Genomic DNA, 21,357 nt, shown 5'->3' with positions numbered 1-21,357 from the left:
AGGGAGAACATTTTCCTCTATTACCTTTCTTTGAAGATGGAGAAACTATGAGAAAAAGAGGTTTGACTTGTTTGCAACAAGAAACAGCAAATTTGGAAAGCAGGCCAGGTGGAGTTGCTGGGGGCTTGGAGCCATGGCTCTGGCTGAATACCAGGTCCACTAAGAACTGCTTGACCCTTGTAACCTTCAGTTTCTCATGTAAAAAAGGGCCCTGCCAGTGAAACTCTCTGGGTGATACTATGATGGTGGATACATGTCATTATCCATTTGTCTAAACCTACAGAATGCACAACACCAAGAGTGAACCCTAATGTAAACCATGGGCTCTGGGTGATTATGACGTGTCAATGTCAGTTCCTCAACTATGACAAATGTTTCTCTGTGGGGATGATCATAATGGGAGAGACTATGCATGTGTGGAGGTAAGGGTAACATAAAAAATGTCTATACCTTTTTCTCAATTTTGCTGTGCATCTACCACTGTCCTTTAACTTCTCTATTAATAAAAGGGGAGTGGGAGAAGTGGGGCTGACGGTGAGCCTTGCTGAGAAGCAGAGAGGAGATAAAGTACACAAGATACTTAGTTCAGCACCCCGTAGCAAGTGCTTAATAAAAGTTCCCTTTATTTTTAACCAACAATTAATTTAGTTTTCTTTCTGCTTTATTAAATCGTCTTCTGCTTAGAGTACTTTTGGAGGAAGGTGGAATATAAACACCAACTTTTCCTTCAGCCCTCTGCCACCAGAGGTGGGGAGGCTCCGCAGCACAGGCATCTTGCCACACATCTGGTCTGTAAAGCACCCCATCCCATGTTTTTGCATTGAGGTTCAGGACCCCCAGGAAGGTTGTGAGAAAGTTCCAGTGGGATTGTGGTGACTCAGGCTGCCTGACTTCAAAGTGTTGCTTTGTGGTGGTATCTGTGAGTTCTGAGCTCTAGGAATGGAATGTGACAGTTTCCTCCACATCCTGAACCCACCTTAAGTATTCCCTGTCTCACAGATTTTAAGATCTGCTGAGATGCCAAAAAGGAAATGAACTGCAGTCTTGGGTTTGATGGAGGGGAGATGAAGGGCATGAAGGATTATAAAAATAAAAAGTTTGAGAAATATTCACCTTGCACATAGTGAACACTCAATAAACATTAAATGGTAATAATAACTTAGTAAATGAATGAATGTGGCCAGATATCCCTGAGTACGAATAATAGACCATAGACTGGATGAAGCTTTCGTTACTAAATTGCTGTATTATACTTCATAGCATTTTTACAAAATGTACCCCAAATTTCTCACTCTACATACTTTTTGGTTTTCCTTTGTTTTGGTTCATTATAGTACCAACAGTTAATATGGAGTCCTTTAGTATTTGCAATGTTTTCAAAGTGAAATAAAACTTAATATTTAGCTCAACTCCTTGCAAATTAACACTGCAGCATCATATTTAAGTGAAGCTATGATAACAAGAATTGCAATTCATTTAAAACTTACCAGGGGTCAGACACACTATTTGGTACTTTACTTACAGATTTTTATTTAATCACTGCAAGGCAGTTATTATCACCCCCATGTAATACATAAAGAACTTAAGACTTAGCGGGATTTAAGGAGACAAATCAAAAAGTTTATCTCTCTAAACTGTTCAGATTAAAGTCTTGGTCATTATACTAGTCCAATAGTGTTTATCTGATAATAACCTCTCCACATTTTAAGGTGAAATTTTCTCCATGAATTTGTCCTTTTCGTTGTCTAATCTGCCTTCTCAATCTGCTTCTCACAGTAATAGAAGACAGAGTGCTAAATACTCACTTGAGTAATGACCTGTTGTGATTTTAGAGGCATGGCCTTAGGTACTACCTTTGGCTGCTCTGTGATGGTATATGCTCTATACTATATTTTTCCAGTTCCTGGATCCCCACCTGGCTTAAAAGCTAGTGAGAAGACAGACTTGTGTTCTCACCTGCCTGGATCGTGGAGCCCATGAGCAAACACTTCGGGGGGCTGGTTGGTGCTGTTGAAGTGTGGGTTGCTCCTTGGTATGGAATAAGGCACGTTGCACATGTCTGTGTCCACATCCAGCCGTAGCACTGAGCCTGTGAAATCACTGAGAAATTGGGGGACAGAATATGTGTTTTACATTTTCATTATATATTTCACCTATATTAAATATGGTGAGGTTGCTCTATTGATGAAAGAATCATCCCCTTAGTTGAAATAAAATATTAAAGTGACTGGATACAGTGGCTCACATCTGTAATCCCAGCACTTTGGGAAGCCAAGGTGAGAGGACTGTTTCATGCCAAGAATTCAAGGCAAGCCTGGCAACATAGCGAGGCTCCATCTCTACAAAAAATTTTAAAATGAGCCCAATGTGGTGGCACGTGGCCAGGAGGATCTCTTGAGCCCAGGGGTTTGAAGCCACGGTGAGCCATAATGGTGCCGCTACATGCTGGCCTGAGCAATAGAGTGAGACCTTGTCTGAATAAATAAACGAATAATTAAATAAAATAAATTCCTTATTGTGGAAAATGAAACCGGGGCATTCCAGACAAGCAGCTGAACCAAGACACAGTGTGATGGTGGCTGAGGACTGTGGCATCAGTAGTACACTGCTTTTTGTTTTTTTTTTTTTGCCTCTGTTCTCTTAATTTTTGTCAGCCTAAACCTATGTATTCTATAACCCCCAGGAAGCTTCGCTGGGCAATGTTAGCCCATTACGCAGTGTTGAGAGGCAGTATGGTTGTACAGAGCCACTGCCTCTCAGTGCTGTGTGGAGCAGAGGCAGCCCTGGAGCAGAGAACTACACAACAGTAACTCTTTTCATGACAAACAAAAGATCACATAGCATATTAGTGAATTCCTCTTCATTTCATAAATGCAGACACTGATGACAAAAGTTAAGTATTTAACCACGGTGACCATTCAAAGATGGTTTTTAATTCACTGGTGCCCACCTTTTCTTCTGGCACTTAAACCATTTTAACCTTGAGAGGAACCCATTTGTGATCAGCCTTTTACCTTAACCCATCCATTTCTTCCATATCATCCAGGGTAATCATCCCATCACCGAGAATGATGTACAAAAAGCCGTCAGGGCCAAAGAGCAGTTGTCCTCCCAGATGCTTTCTGTGGAGTTCTGCAACTTCAAGAAAGACTCTGGCTGTTCTCAAATCAACTTGGTGTGGATTTTTTCTGCATTGTGGGAAGGAAACAATACCATGACTGTTAAAAGATTTAAGGTGAGTCCATCAGAAAGTAAATAGTATATAAATGAAAAAACAAACTCTTGGCACATAGTAAATAAGGAAACATATATTTGAAATGGAGCTAACAGAAATTGCTGGAAAATCACATTATTTTCCAAGTTTCAGAAGTAGCCTTTAAATTGAGAGATAATTGAGGAAAAATGTTAAAACCATTGTTGTTCTCAATGTCTCTTAAAGACATATATGGAGTTTTCAGCAAGATGGAGATAATGATTTATTATTATTATTATTGCCACCTTATGGCTACTTATTTGCAACTTCTAAATAAAAAAACTTATGAAAAGATGATGAGAAAATAAGATGAAAAATTTCTATGCTTCGATGCCTTTTAGTGATACCTGGATACTGTGTATTCCACAACCCTAAGAATGTGGTCATGAGGCCCAATAGCCCACCGTTCTTGGTTGGTGGTATAAGACACATACAACTTTCCATTTTTCTTGTAATTGGGATGGAATGCGAGGCTTAGCAGTCCTCTTTCATCTCCTCCCTGCAGTCAAATGAAAAACACAAAGAATTGTAAAGTTAATTATGTTCTTTATTGTGTTTCAACTGGAACCCCAAAAGAGTCTCTTTCTTTCTTTTGGATAATCTTTGCCCAACCTCCTTTCTTTTCTTCCTTGCCTACTGCACAAAAAAGGATTATAAAACGTTTCACTTTGTGGAACTCTTTAAAAAGAGTTAGAACAAGACAATTGTCTTGTGTGGTTATCTGTGTGCAAGAGTCTTACACCACTTTTGTCAAGTGATTTGTGTATGTAATCTTGGGACGCTGGGAAGACAAGTTTAAGTGCTGTGAAGAATTCTTTCCCGGGTTACTAGGTTGCTTGTAGTTCATAGAAGACAAATAAAAAGGTTCATAATCAACAGTCACTTCTAATCCAAGTCTCCAAAACCTAAAACACAGTGTGGGCTGCCAACTCCCACTGTCTTGGCAATATGTTTAGAAAACAGTTAAATTGCTTGTGTAATATGTAAACCTTTGCTTTACCCTGGAGGCATCTACATCAGTTGTCACAACGATGGTGGTCTGTTCATCATAGCTAGGTAATAGGCAGCCTTGCCTATCTATCTAGAAATAAGGCAATTTTACATGAATCCCTTCGCTGCATAGGGTTTTTCTTTACAGAAGGATGAAGCAGCAGGAGGAGGCCTAAAGGCCATGGCTGGGGAAGGAGTGGGAGAAATGCTAGAGAGGAAAGGGGACACTAGGAAATTAAAGAAAAATCCCAAACAACTTTCTTGTGTTATTATATGAATGTCAAGGATTGTATACATTAGGCATGCCAAATGCTATAACAATTAAAACATCATCATGTTCTTAAATAGAAAGGCATTTTATCTTCATTTTCTGCTAATTCAACTTGTTGAAATTCAATATGGTCTTAGCCTTTGTTTTATCCCACAAGTAGTCTAGGAATTTCTATAATGAAATCAAAGTATCTAAAATTATCTAGATCAGGGCCTTAAAATTCACATACTAGTAAAGCCAGGGAGCACTTTCTCGGTGAAAAACATGGCATAGAAATTGGATGCTGCAACTGGTGATAGCACATCACCTTATTTATTCCATTAAACATCACAACATAGCCTATGGCAAAAAGCTAGGAGAAGTTATTCCTTCTCAAGTATTAGCAGAGAAAAAAAAATCTCTAATACTGCAACCTCTTCACAAGGTCATGTTCAGTCATGGAAGTACTCTCATGTTTTTGTCCCCCACACAATAGTATATGTTACTAGCAAAGCACAGAACTGTTTGTAGTTCTTACTTTACATGGAGTTCAGAATTGAAAGGTTTAGGCAGAAAAGTTTACTTTTAATAAACACTGATTTGTTTCCTGGCTTAGAGAAAACTGTTTTTAGATATAGATCACCCAAAGTAAAATATCCACACTTTCAGGGCATATAAATATTAAAATGGCTGCAAATACACAGAAAGACCAAATCATTATTTAAATGTCAAAAAGTCAACTTTCCTGCACATCACAATATTAATTTTAATTTTAATCATAAAGGTAAAACTCTAATGACTGATATATGAATGACTCTCTGTTTTTCAGGTTTATCTTGTTCTGGTGATTTTAATATTGACTTGATGGTGCTGTTTTTCTGCTTAAATCTTCATTAAATAAAAATCTTTTGGCTTTCTTATGAGACACTGGAAGCTAGGAAATGTAAGTACGATTTGACTGTGGAGAAACCACTGCACATTTGAACCTCCTTGACGGATTGTCTAATGAGGCCCAAGGGTGGGATTTTGTTTGTGATTAATTCCTCCCTCAAATATATTTCCCCTTAAAGCTGTGAGTGCAGGTTAAGTACTACATGCCTGCTTCACAAATGTTTGTGTTCCATTATAAGCAGCTTTTGTTGAAAGTAGTTCTTTGTAGTTTTTAATCAAATCAGAAATACAATTTGAATTGGATAGCAACATGCTTCAAAACTGTGCTGGTTGCTTCTAAGGAATTAAGAATGTAGAATTAAGGCACTGTAGAAAGACAGATGGGAAAAGAGATTTAAACAAATCTACAAGTGATAGAAGACAATTGTTCACTTTAGAGATACCATCTATCACATAAATGGCTTTGGGGGCATTTTTGACATTTACTAAAGTGCCAAATATGGAAACAGAATAAGACATGTGATTGCCAAAGAAATAAATCAAAAAAGCAATTTTAAAAAGTCAGTAATTCTGAAATTTTCAGGTAATAGGATTTACAATTGATTAATCATTACATATGATCTCATTTTTGGGTCAACTTCCAGGTGCAAAGTAGTTTAGAAATTTGACTACTCTTAAGTCATTTCAGAGAAATACTCACTTTCATAACTACACTGATGAAAACAATTTAATGTATTATACAAATATCCTAGATTTTCTTGAATCTAGATTTTAAAATTATATAATAGGATTCTTAAATATTCAGAAATTAGAAAGGACAGATATACTGCTGGTGTGCCACAGTGTGCCAGGAGATTAACGTATTGAGAGCTCACATTTCACTTGAATTAGACTTCAGTTATGTTGTCTACTTAATTAAAATATATTACTGACAAATTATGGTTTAACTCTCAAATGCAAACCTGTCTCTAAGGTCTGGGTCATTTTTCAAAGTCTTATGAAGAAATATGTTGATTGGGCACTGAAGGGTTAATTTTAGACCAGGGTCAGTTAGAGGCCACACCATCAGAAACACCACCAGATATTTAAGGTTGCTTCAGCTGTAGTCTTCACCAGGACACTGTCCTAGCCCGAGAGCCTGGACGTTGGCGCCTGGAGCCGGGACTGGCCAGAAGACCAGACCTCCCAGGCTCCTGTACTTCCTTCTATTATCTTAGTCCCCTTTGCCCCAGCTCTGACTATGTGTGTTCAAAGCCCCGTTCTGTTGGTCTGATCCCCTAGCCCAAAGACTCCCTTCTCTTCACTCTGTTTCCAAATCCGATAACCCAGCTTTAGAGGCTCAGCAGAAAAAAACAACAAAGCCCTGGTGCCAATGTTACTAACTGCTCTCCTTCTTACCCCTTCTCATCCTTCCCCTTCATTATGTGTGGTTTTATGGCTCAGAGAATATGGAATCAAAATCATACACTCCTTCCAGAAATGTGAATTATTGAACTGAGTCTAGGGAGCATCTGGGGAGTTTTTATTTTATTCTTGAGCTTCTAGTGATTAGTTGAGCCAAGCTGGCTAAAAAGGGAGAAAATCATATTAATAGAATGGCAAATGGAAGATTCGTGATTCAGGCAGTCTTGCCTTTCAAAAAGACACTGACTTCTAACATTATCTTTTTTTTTTTTTTTTTTTTTTGAGCTGAAGTTTCACTCTTTTTGCTCAGGCTGGAGTGCAATGGCACAATCTCGGCTCACTGCAATCTCCATCTCCCGGGTTCAAGTGATTCTCCTGCCTCAGCCTCCCGGGTACTTGGGATTGCAGGCACTCGCACCATGCCCAGCTAATTTTGAATTTTAGCAGAGACGGGGTTTCACCATGTTGGCCAGGCTGGTCTTGAACTCCCGACCTCCAGTGATCCGCCCTCCTCAGCCTCCCAAAGGGCTGGGATTACAGGTGTGAGCCACTGCGCCTAGCCCTAACATTATACTTTTAAAAACTGTTAACCAATGTCCAAAATGTTTATCCTTACCCATGTGAAAAGCAGTGATTTGTCTAAATATTCACATTATAATTGTACTTCATTATTAGCAATAGTGACTTGTACATTGAGCACTTTGTATGTTGTGCTTCTGGGAATGCACAGACAGCATTGCTAGAACCAAACAAAGCTAAAAGGGTAACAAGTAATTTACAAACAAGAATTTAGGGTTTCCTCAGTTTGGTAATGCTTTAAAAAAAAAAAACTTACTGACTTGAACCTCATCCAAGCTTCACAGGCTGCCGCAAGACCCCCTCTTCCCCTTTGCTCAGCTCTTCAGTGCTACATCAACTTCTGGACAGCCCTACTGGACAGCAAGCACAAATGACTGCTCAAATTTGGAGTGTTGAATGATTTGAAAATAATGTTCCCACAATTTGGAACCTGTAGACTAACTTGTTTCAGAGGAAATAATAAAACCCTCTTCAGGCGCTTTTAATAAGTGTTTATCTGCCATTCTAGTTATCATTCAGCTCTTAAAAGCAATTTCACAGGGTCCACAGAAAATAGACAACCCCAAAATGAAGAATACTGATACTTTAATGTAAATACAAGATCAGACCTAGTGCTGCAGCTTTGGGATAAATTCTTCCCTGGTGAACAGATCAAAGTTCTAACCAATTAAGAATATTCCTCTTCTTTGAATAATTAAGTATCCATTTGAAAGAAGAGATCATCATAAAATGATTATAACAGAAAGTATTTTTTTCTTTTCTTTTTTTATACATGGTTTCATTCTATCACCCTGGCTGGAGTGCAGTGTCACAATTATGGCTCACTGCAGCCTTGAACTTCTGGGCTCAAGCAATCCTCTTGCCTTGCTTTCTGACAGTGTGGGTATTACAGGCATGAGCCACCAAACTCGGCCCTATTTTTTCTTTTTTAACAGACATTGTAGGACAACGTCTTTCACTGTGATATTTAAAAGACAACATTCTCTTCATACTTTAATGTGGTTACAGTTAATTTTTTCTGGTTTCTGTTTTTGCTTTAAATTTGCCCTAATGTCCTTCAGGAAATACTGACTTGTACATTTTAGGAAACATAATTTTTCTTAGTGACCTTTTGGTAAGTGGCTGACTTCAAGTTCAGTCATCCACAACATGACCCTATGATATTAAGAAAGCCATGAAACATAAACTAAATAATGTGACACTATGTTCAAGACATTAGTTGTTACTGCCTTGTCAAAAATTTTATTTTACACTTATTCCACAAATACTTATTGAATACCCATTATGTGTTGGATATGGTGCTTAGGGATAAATAATCAATAAGAATAAATCCCTCCTCTCAATGAGTTTATATATGGAAGCACATAACAAAGTATAGTTTTGAATTTTGAGTTGTTTCATTCCCATCATACTTGGAGATTTTTGAGGAGGATGAACAATGCTACACTGTTAGAAATGTGCATGGTCAAAAACAAGTATTAAAGATAAGAAATAAATATTTTTGGTAACTTCTGACACAAAGATTAATTTATATATTGGCACCTGAGCTTTCTCCACTCTAAAACTTGATAAAAAAAAAACAAAAACAGCTTAATTACGTAAAAACTACATTACCTGAAGAAGTAAGCAGAGTTTCTACAAACAGTAAGACCATCTGGTAATTTATTTTATGTACACGACACAGGTACAGAAGTATAATTGAAGCTCTCTAGTAAAATTGTTGCTCTCTTAATGCTCAAGGAATTTTAAAGAATTAACATAAGAACAGAGTGGTGGTATTTTGAATTCCCTATAAGATACATACTTTTACTATAAGGCAGGCTTTCACGTTTCTTTTATTAACTGTCATTTTCTTGCCTATGTTTTGCTGATATGCATCATGAAAGGAAAAAGAGGAAAAAGAGGACTTGGGACTAAAATGGGACCCTCTGATGCAAATCTATGCTTTCTCTTAGACTGGAACTATTTGCTGATCAGAAATGACAAAACAGGTTTGTTTGAGAACTATTAGTTCAAACACAATACCAGATTGTATTCATTTTCTATTGCTGTTATAAAAATTTACCACAAACTTTGTGGCTTTAAATAAGACAAATTTGTTAATTTGTAGATTAGAGTTCAACATGGGTCTCACAGGTTATAATAAATGTTGGCAGAGCTAAGTTTCTTTCTGGAGGTGCTAGAAGATAATCCATTTTCTTTCATTTTCCAATTTATGGAAGCCATCTGCATTTCTCAGTTTGTGTCTTCTTTCTTCCATCTTCAAAGCCAGCAATGGTGGGTTGAATCCTTCCCATATCACATCACTCTGACCTCCTTTGTCTTCCTCTTCCACTTTAAGAGCTTGTGATTACACTGAGCCCACCCAGATGATCCAGGATAATCTTCCTATGTGCTGTTTAGCAATCTTAATTCCATTGCAACCTTAATTCCCCTTTGCCATATAAGGTAACATATTCACAAGTTCTACGGAAAGGACAAGGACGTCATTTGGGGAGGGGCATTATTCTGCCTACCACATGAATATTTTAATCAGTTTCTAAAAAAGGATCCCAAGCATTTATGACTTGTGTCTTCATGGCCATGCCCTCCTGTGAGCACTGAAAGAGGAGACCGGTGAAGTTCATATATAAGTTCACAAGGAGGTACTTAAGTTGTACTCTGTTACAACAAGCTCTTTCTCATAGCTGTCAGTATTGAAAGAATAACCAACAGTCTTCAGAATGAAGTGAAAGTATCCTTCAGAGTTGAGCAGAAGGAGAGAGAAGACCATTTGATAAAATGTGGACACGTGAAACTTTCACATATGAATTAAGTTCAGATCAAAACTCCCAAGTTAGTCAAATGAGATTCCAAGATAACAGAGAAGGTAAAATTAAATATATATAAACCATTTCTACTAACTGGAGAACAATCTTTGCATTTTAAGTTGATTAAAACTGTGTTATTTTGCTGTGTGTATAAGCTGTGAAACACATTGCAGAGCACTGATTTCTTCACAACTCTTGGAAAAGATAAGGAGCATCGCTTTTCAATAGTTCCAAAAGTCTAAATTGGTCTCAGAACAGGAGTCAACCCCCTGAGGTCCCTGCGTTAGCTTATGGGAAGGACTGCACGATTTGTTTCTGTGATATAAAAAAAAAAAATGTTCTTTGTCTCCAGTTCTTGGCACAAAGCTTCTAAAACTCTTGGAATTTCCTGAGTGATAGGAGTGCATTTCTTTTCATTTGTAAGGAACCGCTTGAATCACACCTGATTTTATACTAATAAGCTAACTTTGGTGGGCTTCTAGATAACTTCAAGATGGGGGCTTGCAGCCAGAGGAACCCACCATGTGATTAGAGAATTGGAACTTCAGCCTACACCACAACCCCAGGGAGCAAGGGGGGTTGGAGGTTGGGTTCAATCACCAATGGCCAGTAATTCAATCAATCATGTCTGTGTAATGAAACCTCCTTAAGACCCTAAACAATAGGGTTCACAGACAGTGGCACACCCAGAGAGGGCAGGGGAGCTCTGTACAGCACCCCTTTCCAATATCTTGTTGTATGCCTCTCTTCCATTTGGCTATTCCTGAGTTGTATCCTTCATAGTAAACCGTAATAGTAAATAAAAGTGCTTTCCTGTGTTCTGTGAGTCCTTCTAGTGAATTACCAAGGCTGAAGGCGAATTATGGGAACCCCCAAATTTGTAGACAGCTCGGCAGAAATATGGTAGCATGGGCACCCCATTTGTGGTTGGTATTTAAAGTAGGGGCAGTCTTATGGGGCTGAGCCTTTAACCTGTGAGGTCTGAGCTAAGTCCAGATAGTTTCAGAATTGAATCGAACTAAATCAAATTGTTGGACGCACAACTGGTGTGGGAGGACTGGTGGGTGTGAGAGTAAACCTCTCATTTGGTGTCAGAAAACATCCCAGAAAGGACCTGAAAGGTTACTTAGCCCATTCTCTTTTCTAGGGAAATAGAGATCATGATCAAGTCTATTTGAGAATACTTCGAATAATTTGGTAGTTTTCTTTTCATTCATAAAATTCTTACTCTTGAACTTGACTTGTTTTTTCTTCTAAGCTTAAGTTTGGGAAAGACATAAAATATCTTGTTTCATTTCGTAATCCACTCTTTTGGCTTTTCTGACCTGCACTATTCTCTGAGGATGAAACCAGCCACAATAAACTAAGGATGTATCAATTCTAATAGGAATTCTCCCTTTTCATTAAAATTTCCTCTACTTTTCCAGATTTAGTTTTCTTTTAAACTTACTCCAATTAACGGAATGCTGAGGCTCAACTTGTCTCTTCTCCTTAATCGTGTTTACTCAGTGTTTCAGTCCTCCAAGAAGGTGCAGTCATGAATAGCTTAACAATGGGGATACCTTCTGAGATGGTAGAGCCTACTACACATCTAGGCTATGTGGTATGGCCTGTTGCTCCTAGGCTGCAAACCTGTGTAGCATGTTACTTTACTGACTATTGTAGGCAACTTAATACAATGGTCAGCATCTTTGCATGTAAACATAGAAAAGGTACTGTAAAAATACGGTGTTATAATCTTATGGGACCACCATTTTATATGTGGTCCATTTTTGACTCAAATGTCTTTATGCAGTGCATAACTGCATATACAATTTTCAAATGCTGGTGGGACACAAGCTCACCTCCATCACACTCCATCACACCTGACAAAGAAATCTGTCCTGCTTCAGATAACATTGGAGAGCTACTAGAAGATAACCAGCAATTCAGATTTTTAGAAAGTGTCTCATGGGGTATATAATCTCTGGTATGTAGCAACTGGTCCATGTCAAATCTATGTTTAGAATTTTCAAGCATTTTATCTTTTGAAGGCAGCAGATGCAAAGACAGATTAGAAAAGTGCAGATGGGAGAATAAAAGAGATTCCACACGGAAATCATCTACCTGTAAGTCACAATAATTCTCTTTTCTACTCTCTTCAAAAAACAAAATAAATCAGTAATACTAGGTTTAAGTTACAGCCTACTCAGAGTGAAGATATTGGAATGTATTGGAAGTGGGTATTTTCTAGAATTTCTAGTTTCATAGCTTCTTCTTAATCCCATATATGAATGATCTTTTGACATTTCTGTCTATGAGGAAAAATGTATATATACATACTCAGTTATATACTTATAACTATTATAGTCACAATATGTTATGTATATATGATTTATTTTATATAAAATTTATATTTGTCAAACGGAATTTAATTTGTTATGTTCATATTACTATTTCCTCCCATTTGAACTGTGGCATGTGATACATTACGGCATATTAGAGATTGGATTGACTTGTACCTTTTATCTTGCCCGGGCAGCAGTCGACAGCTGTGGAAACTAATATATGTGCCCAAGGAATCCAATATAATATCAGAGAATGACTTAAACACAAGGAACTATCTGGCTCAATATGCATCAGATGCTATAATATCTATTCCAAAGTTCCATTTTCTAAAATATCTTCTCAGTAAGACAAAATGCTCTAATAAAATTAAACTGTGTGAAACATCTATTTGAAATAATAAAGTAATAAAACAATAAGCCTCCAAAAAGCATAAAAAACCCTTCTCAAAAAGAAAATCCTAGCAATAAACAATTTTTTAAAGAAAAAAATTATAGAAACATTGGTGACACTTAGAGAAAGCAAAGCTTGTATTCTGTGCACTGAGGCTAAATGAAAATAAATTAATGATGGTTTAACAAAACTATAAGATATTCTTGGGAATAAAAATGAATAAAAATTACAATTAGAAAAAGCTTTGTAACCTCACAAAACTATTATGAACCATATAGGCTTAAGACTTGTTGAACAAAATATTTAAAAAAATATTCTAGACTGAACTGTAAAAGGGTAAAATATTAAGCTAACTACTTTGTTAGACACAACAAAATGTTAGATATGTAAATTAGGAAAAAGTCTCCAATAGACTGTAAGCTTCTTGAAGGCAGAGACCACATAGTGGTATTTCTGATGTCTTACATAGTACCTCATTGACAGTGGAGGTACAGACTGTACCTCCTTGTTATAGTACAAATAGGATGTACTGAGTTCTTACTGCGTGAGAGAGACTGTGCTAAGTGATTTTCAAGCATTATTCTGTTTAAACTTTATAACAACTCTAGAGTTTAATGCTGTTTTATTATCTTTACTTTCCATGTAAGGAAACAGAGGCATAGAGGAATTGAGTAACTTGCCCCAAATGCACAAATATAAATAGCAAAGCAGAGATTGTGATTGGAAGACACACAATGGGAAGTATTGTGTTACAGTGCTCTACCAAGTACTTCCTAAATGAAGAAATGAACAAAAAAAGAAGAGACTGTATTCTTTTATCAGCACTCATTGTTCATAAACTGAGGCAGTTTTGAAACAGTCTTAAGTAACTTGGATTTCTGAAGTTCTACAAGGGAATAAAATGAAGCTCATCCCTCAGTTACTTTAACTCATATATATTACTTTAAATTAAATGACTTAGTCATTTTAACTTATGTGGGATATACTGAAGTGTGTACCTCAATTATTTTAACACAAAAGGTTAATTTAGGTTTTAAGGTAGTGTTGTGCCAGTAAATGGCCTGTTTGGGAAAAAAAGGAGGTGCGGATTTGTGTAACTTTATGTGGTGTAAATATGCTCACTGAGGCAAAGGAAAACTTCTTGGTAAATATCTTAAATCTATCACATAACATTGCTCAGCTAATCCAAGAAGATGATGAATGTAAAATTACTTAATGAGCTCTAAAGTGCTATTCAAATTGAAGATATAACTATTATAGTGCACAGAGAGGGAAGAACTCTTCTCACATGCAGTTCTATGACATAATAAGCTTCTCAAGTAGGGAATGTAATTTTGAAGTTGAGAATGTGAAGTCCTACATTTTCATCAGATGAGGAATGCGTGCACGTCATGTAGAAGAAGTATTAACTTGCTGCTTGCCATCCAAAGAACTTTCGGACTTCAGAAAATTGCAGGCATGGACAGGCACATTTATACTTATATTTAGCACCAGGCTCACCACATACTTTTGATAAAGATTTGTGTATATCTTTTCAGGAGATTTAGGTGGCATGTGCTACCAGTGGCTGGTTTATTAATGAATGATTTGTAAGGCTAGATGTACTCTAAATTTTTGTTCTAAAATTGAAACACCCGTAACTTTGCTATTGTAGAAATGTAGTTTTTTCATTAAAATATATAAAATTTATCCTCTAAAATTAAACATAAAGCAATTTATTTAGTAGACAAATATAAGGGGTGAAAGAAATAGACCCCAACATTTGTGTGTTCTTCAATAATACCGATGGCAAATTACAATATTTCCTCCCCTCCAAAAACAAACCCAATGTGAAAATGCACTGCCAAGATTTATTATAGAAAAATGTGTATTTTTGATAGTAGCAAACAGCTGTGAAGATTACTTTAGAGCCTTATTGACTAATATGACACATATTTATAGAAACAAAAAAGATACCAAATTTAGATTTAAATTTGGATATTCAATTATAAACTAAGGACGAATATAAAATTATTCAAGGAGTATGTGAGAGCATGCATATCCATTAAAAGCATACATATCCCCAAAGACTAGATGACGCCACAGAATAAAGGAAATATTATTTATGTTTGGAGAGGTTCAATTCTTTCTTCTCTCAGTGTCTCATGGATTTCACTCTTAGGACCATTCTTAAATCATGAATAGTTAAAAAAAAATTAAATTGAGAAATATCGAGCAAAAGACTAGATGATGCCACAGAATAAAGGAAATATTATTTATGTTTGGAGAGGTTCAATTCTTTCTTCTCTCAGTGTCTCATGGATTTCACTCTTAGGACCATTCTTAAATCATGAATAGTTAAAAAAAATTAAATTGAGAAATATCGAGCAAATCTTGTTAGAAAAGCAAGTATTTCCTTTGGAATAAGGAAGACAATTTAGAAAACCCATTAACTTATTCAGACCCCCTTATAATTTATTTTACTTAATGGCTAAGAAATGACTTGGTCTATAATAAAGACAAATGCATTTTAATATTTTATTAGTGATGATCTTACAAACATAAGAACTATTAACTTTTATAAAAACAAAAGTTAATTTTATGGAATTACTGGAATATTAGATTTTTATATTAAAAAATGAAATAAAATGGACTTATGATTTCATTCACCAACTTTAAAGCTAAAATCTCTGAGGCATAAAGTCTTACCATTTTATTTTAAACATTAAACCCAGGAATATAAAGTAAGTTTTCTTGATAGTTTCATGTGATTTATACCTTTTTACTTTAATTTTTTTTTCTTCTGTCAGGAAATGGGAGATTCAGGGCCTTTTCAATAGAAGAAAGAAATCACAATATTAAAGATAAATGCTTAACTGTAGCAAAGGGTACAAAATTGTTTTTAATGAATTTGACCTCTTTTATAAAGTTTGGTTTTTACGATGTGTGGCTAATATGCTGGTCATGCAGCTAAAAGCAGTATCTTCACATCATTATATAGAAATATAACACCGGTATACTTGAGTTTCCTAGTTATGTTTCACTACTCTTGGCCATTATGTATTTCTATTGTTACTCTAAATAAGAACTCAAACTGACTTATATAAGAGAAAACATTAAGCAATTAAGTAAGATTATTGCTTTGAAAAGAAACCTTGAAAAAAAAACCCCAATAGTTTAGACCACCAAGGAACACTAATAAATTTAAGGAAATATGAGGTTTCCTCCATGTGACTTCTCTTGAAGAGTTATGCAATAGATTGCTGGAACTTCAAGGTCATATAACAATTATGGTGCTTTAAAATTTATTTTCTAAGTAGAGTTTGTATTTATATGATTTATATGTCAATTAAACTTGCAATTTACCAAGTAGCAGAATCAAATTCTTTGAATCTTTGATTTTTTTGAGTACTATTTTACAAAATGATCGAATGCAGAATTCTAACAACACAGAAACATTAAAACACTACAATATGAACAATCTAAACGTTCATTTTTAATATGAAAAATTATTCTTATTCCAAAATATCATTAGCTACAAATCAACATTTAGCAAATAAACATTTGCTATGGCTCAGATATCTAAATTCAGAAAATCTTTTTGATATTTGATATCTTATATCTTTGTATTAATTCTGAATAAAACTAATAATATATATTTCTGACCAAGTGCATCTTTAGTATTAAATTATGTGGCAGTTTAAAATGTAAAATTTTGTGATTCCATGTTTTCTATAGGAAAGAAATTATGGTCTATTCCATTCAGATAGAATAAATGTAGAAACTGTATATTATACATATCTAAAAATGTTTAATCTGGATGAAGTTCAGATTAAAGATAGAAAAGTGATTATAAAATTAGAGTAGGATTTATAAAGAAAGTCTAAAGGGAGGGCTTGAATTTCTTAAAGTCACAAAAGAAAAAACTCTGAGGAGTACAAATAACCTTATTTAAGTACATGAGGATTTATTTTAAGGAGGACAGTGTCCAGCTGTTCACGTTTCCCATGGGAGTTTCTCCAATAGGATAGATTTCAATGAATAAAAGCTCTGTTCCTTATAACTTTTAATATAATGGAAAATTTACTTTAAATATCTATGATTAATACAATTTTGGATCAAAGGACAGAATTTGAGGGAACTTCTGATATTAAAATTGCTTGAAACTGTGTTGTTAGTCAACTAAGGGAAAAGCCGAACAGTGAAAAACTGACCAGTGTTCTAGTGTGTTCATAATTGGACCCAGGTAGCAGTTTGAAAAAAAATCTGATGGAAAATTAAGGAGTCCCATTCCAATTCCCAGAATCACTATGCAGAGATTAGTTCCTGATTCTAAATCGTAGGGCAAATGAAGTGTTTATAGTGGTTCCACTTTCCTGACTGCCAGTGCCCACTCTCTTCAACACCTATAACATTATGAACATTTATCCTCACTCACTGCACAGCTCTTGCTCTCAGATTCCAGCACGTCACTCAGTCATCAAGGGGCAGATGTGGTATGCCAGTTGCTTCCATGTCCTCATGTGTCAGATTCCTATTCATTCATAGCATGGTGTTTAAGAGTATGGGCTGAGGGATCCAGACTACCTTGCTTTGCAACCTGGCTCCTCCACTTCATGGCTTTCCAACTTTGGGAGAGTTACCTTAGCCTCTCTGTGTCTCGGTTTTACCACTTTCAAAATACATGCATTTCCTACCTTGTGAGTTGTTGCATGGAAAGATAGAAGTATGACCACTGACACACTATTGGTGCTCAAGAAAATTTAGCCATTGTTAAAATATACCACAGCCTGGGCTATTGTATTCTAGTTGGGGAGAGACTTTACACGAGTAAGGCTGTACGTAAATACATATTTCAACTTTGGAGAGGGCTATAAAAGACAAGAATAGGGTGTTATGGGAAAGAATTCAGGGGGAATCTAATTCAGACTAGGGCGTTAGCGAAGACCTTTCTAAAGAGGGAAGACCTCTCTAAAAATTCAAGTTGAGACTTCAAGGATGAGAAGGAGCCAGAAAGGGAAGAAGGTTCCAGGTAAAGAAAGAACAGCATCTCCCAGAGAGATACTTTATCTGTAATGAATATGATTCTTTGGGAAAAGAGAAATGGAAGAGAAGAGTACAAAAATATGTGTACCTCCCATTCTTGCTGGTTGTGGAGAATTTTAGGTATCTGAGGGCACACGTAAATACGGTGGAGAGAATGTGGGTCTTATTACATGACAGTTGGGTTTGAATCTTTGCTTATGTGACTTCCAGGCTGTTTGACTTGGGGAAAATAATTTAACACCCCTGAGCTTCAGCTTTTTTCTATTGTAAAGGCGTGATAACTTCTACTTCGCAAGGTATTTTCGTAAAAAATGAAAAATACATTAAATGAAAATTTAAAGTTACTAGTACCCTGATGGTACATATTTATTAGTTGTTCACTAATCAGCTCTTTTCTTCATCATGGTGGGGACGGGTGGGAGGAGCAATGAGCATATTGTTCCTGTACATGACAGTGCCACCCTTGAAATGCATAAGGCCAACTCTAGCAAAAATGATAATTCAGTGATTCTACCTGAGCACTTAGACTTTTTCCATTTTAATAGGAAAAAATTTTTTTTTTTCTATTTTGGTATTTTCAGGTGGAAAACTATAATTGGATATAGTGTTTGTTTTTTTCTCCCTTATTTGACAGAATGTGTGACAAGTGACTTTAGAGTGAGGGCTTTGGAGGAGGCATTGCTGATGGTACTTAGACTTCTCATGTGCAGCTTTTGAAGTAAAGCTGCATGTTTTACTGGGTGGCTGGAGTTATTTGAAATCAAATTTAAAAATTAATTTAAAAAGGCATCTCCTTCCTTATATAAAAAAATCCTATACATAGACTTATTTAAGTATATAAACGGAGGCACTGTTTGTATTTATATATACTATGTGTGATTATTAAAAAAAGAAAATAGAAAAACAAGCACATTAGCAAAAACTACATAGATATTTCAAGAATCATCAAATGGTTAAAAAAGCAAAACTCCTGAAGCAGCAATTCATCAGCCAAATTATGGACACAAATGTCAGCAATATCAACCAATTGCCTTGCTCTTCTCTTTCTTAAATATTGCCGGATGCAAAAATATTGTCTTTATGTCACACGTATAAGCCTAGACAGCAGGAATCAGGGACTCAAATGTGAAATTACCTATCAAAATTAGTATGCATGATATAATGAACCTTGAAGTTTTTTTATACTTATAAGCAAAATATAAGGCCATATTGATGTTTATATTAGAAATCCAGATATCTGGTGGTCTATATTTTATCACTGTGAAAATTTTTCTATTTTTCTATTGGAAAATTGGAAATCTTTCAATTTTAATAAATGGTAGATATCAGAGATACATGTAAGATTGTCTGGGAGCCCCTCAATATATCATGAAATATTATTTTGTGTAATATTACACATCATTTCGAAACAGTCTTGAAGTAGGAATACAGCCTAAGGTAGAACTGCCCTTATTAATGCTGGAGTGACTTTGGCATCCCCTGCTGCTGAGCTGGTTAAAACACAGATAAAGCTGTTTTCTTTGAATTGCCTGATATAAATCTAAATGGAGGTTAAAAGAAAATTATGGACAGCATGAAGGACAGTTCATTTTTCTTCTTTGACTGTGAGAGTTTTTTGTTTCTGTTGGCCATGCTAATGATAAGACACTGGTCCATTCTTCACATAGATTTGTAGCAAACAAATCTTGTCATTTTACTTTGCCTCTTCAAAATAACAACAAAGCAAAACTTTTTGACTCTTATCGCCTATAAAATAGGCCCAAATAATTTATCAGGGGCCATGAGACGCTTTTGCAATACGGCCTTAACCTCTCTTTCCAGTCTCTGCTCTGTCATTCCATCTCATGTTGGTGTCTTTCCAGCTATGGTCAACTCTGATGCTCTCTTGGCTTTCATATCCTGATGCATTTGCATTTGTTTGTTCCCTCTGCTTTGAAGATCAATCCCATCTAGTTTCTATGGAATAACTTGTTGATTGTTTAAGACCAGCTCCAGCACTTCTGCAAGGTCCTCCTTGACTCCAGAGTCTAGCAAGCATGTCTTTTTCTTTTCGTCCTAGCACTTTCCAGATATTGCTAGGACACCATACTACCATCATCTCACTTTGTGTTGATTATACCTACCAGTCTCCCTACCCCATACAGAAGAAATCTTAGATGGAAATCAAGTTTTATTATTCTTTGATTGCACCTTAGCACTTAGTTCAATGACTGATAACTCTAGGTATTCAAATATTCATTGTGTGGGTTAATAGTAGACTCTAAGACCTATACCTCAATTTCATGAATTTCATCTATCTTTACACAATTATCTTCTCGTTCAAAACATACCGATATCAAATAAGTCATTTAAAATGGTTTACCCGCCTGTAATCCCAGCACTTTGGGAGGCCAAGGTGGATGGATCACGTGAGGTCAGGAGTTTGAGACCAGCCTGGCCAACATAGTGAAACCCTGTCTCTATAAAAATACAAAAATGAGCTGGGCGAGGTGGTGCATGCCTGTAATCCCAGCTACTTGGGAGGCTGAGGCAGGAGAATTGCTTGAAGCCAGGAGGTGGAGGTGGCAGTGAGCTGAGATCACACCATTGCATTCCGCCTGGGCGACAGAGCGAGACTCCATCTCAAAAAAAAAAAGTAAAATAAAATAATTTACCTGGAAAAGATATTAGAGTAAGACTTCAGTTAAAAACAGAATGTTAACAATTTCTATTTGATATTAGTAGAAAAAAGTAGCATCTTGCTAAAATGTATAATAAAGAGTTATGTTAAACTTTCCTCTGATAGTAACAAATAATGGTCTATAAAATATTGGTCTAAAATTGTTTTTCAAGTTGTAGACTAATCCCAGCAGTGCTCCAGGCAAAAATCAAAAGTAATTATTTCCTATTTTGAGTTTTAAAAAATGTACTTTACCACCATGTTCTTTTTGATGATAAATGTATAAAAGAGAACTCATGGTAGCATAGTAGTCCTGGAATCACTTCCCAAGATTAATGTCACTAGAAAACATCAGGCAAAGTATTAAGCAGTAACACTAGACAATTTGTTTTTCTTTGTAACTACTTGTCTAGATCTTCAGAGCAAAAACACTAATTAAAGTCAGTCATCATTATGATGTCATTCTCATAATTTCCTTAGAAATAAACTAGCAAGTACAAAAAATATTTATAATGTATGACATCATCTATGTGCCTTTCCATTGCTCAAACTGTGGATTATAGTTAGTGAGGTTTCCTGTTTGTTATAAAGAACACACTCTGAGTGAAATAAAATACATTAATAAAAGCTCTCTGAAATCAAACTGTCTTGTAAATCACATGTGTGCAGGTATAGTTTAATCGCTATAGATTGAAACAATTGTATGACCTAATCCAGTAATTGATAGAAAGATTTTTCTTTCTTTTTGCAAACCAAACCCTTGGGAAGATACTTATCT

At 35.9% G+C, this 21,357-nt stretch overlaps 2 protein-coding genes across 3 annotated transcripts in view; one reads left to right on the top strand and one right to left on the bottom strand.

Moving 5' to 3' along the window:
- The window catches only part of ANAPC10 (anaphase promoting complex subunit 10), a 396,428-nt gene extending 390,992 nt beyond the window's left edge, over positions 1–5,436 (top strand). The window contains exons 7-8 of the transcript XR_010120554.1: positions 3,047–3,235; positions 5,323–5,436. The gene's annotated coding sequence lies outside the window, so the exon portion shown is untranslated. The remainder of the gene's footprint in view (positions 1–3,046; positions 3,236–5,322) is intronic.
- Positions 1–21,357, bottom strand: part of HHIP (hedgehog interacting protein) — a 93,507-nt gene that overhangs the window by 29,720 nt on the left and 42,430 nt on the right. For both annotated transcript variants that reach the window (XM_063638227.1, XM_055276018.2), the window contains exons 5-7: positions 3,601–3,752; positions 3,015–3,188; positions 1,957–2,100 (exon numbers count right to left, since the gene is read on the bottom strand). In XM_063638227.1, coding sequence (XP_063494297.1) covers positions 1,957–2,100; positions 3,015–3,188; positions 3,601–3,752 — 470 coding nt within the window. The remainder of the gene's footprint in view (positions 1–1,956; positions 2,101–3,014; positions 3,189–3,600; positions 3,753–21,357) is intronic.

This window comes from Symphalangus syndactylus, chromosome 4, assembly GCF_028878055.3.
Source record: "Symphalangus syndactylus isolate Jambi chromosome 4, NHGRI_mSymSyn1-v2.1_pri, whole genome shotgun sequence".
Taxonomy (NCBI): Eukaryota; Metazoa; Chordata; class Mammalia; order Primates; family Hylobatidae; genus Symphalangus; species Symphalangus syndactylus.
The sequence above is the reverse complement of the archived record's forward strand: the minus strand, read 5'-3'. Positions and strand labels throughout refer to the sequence as shown.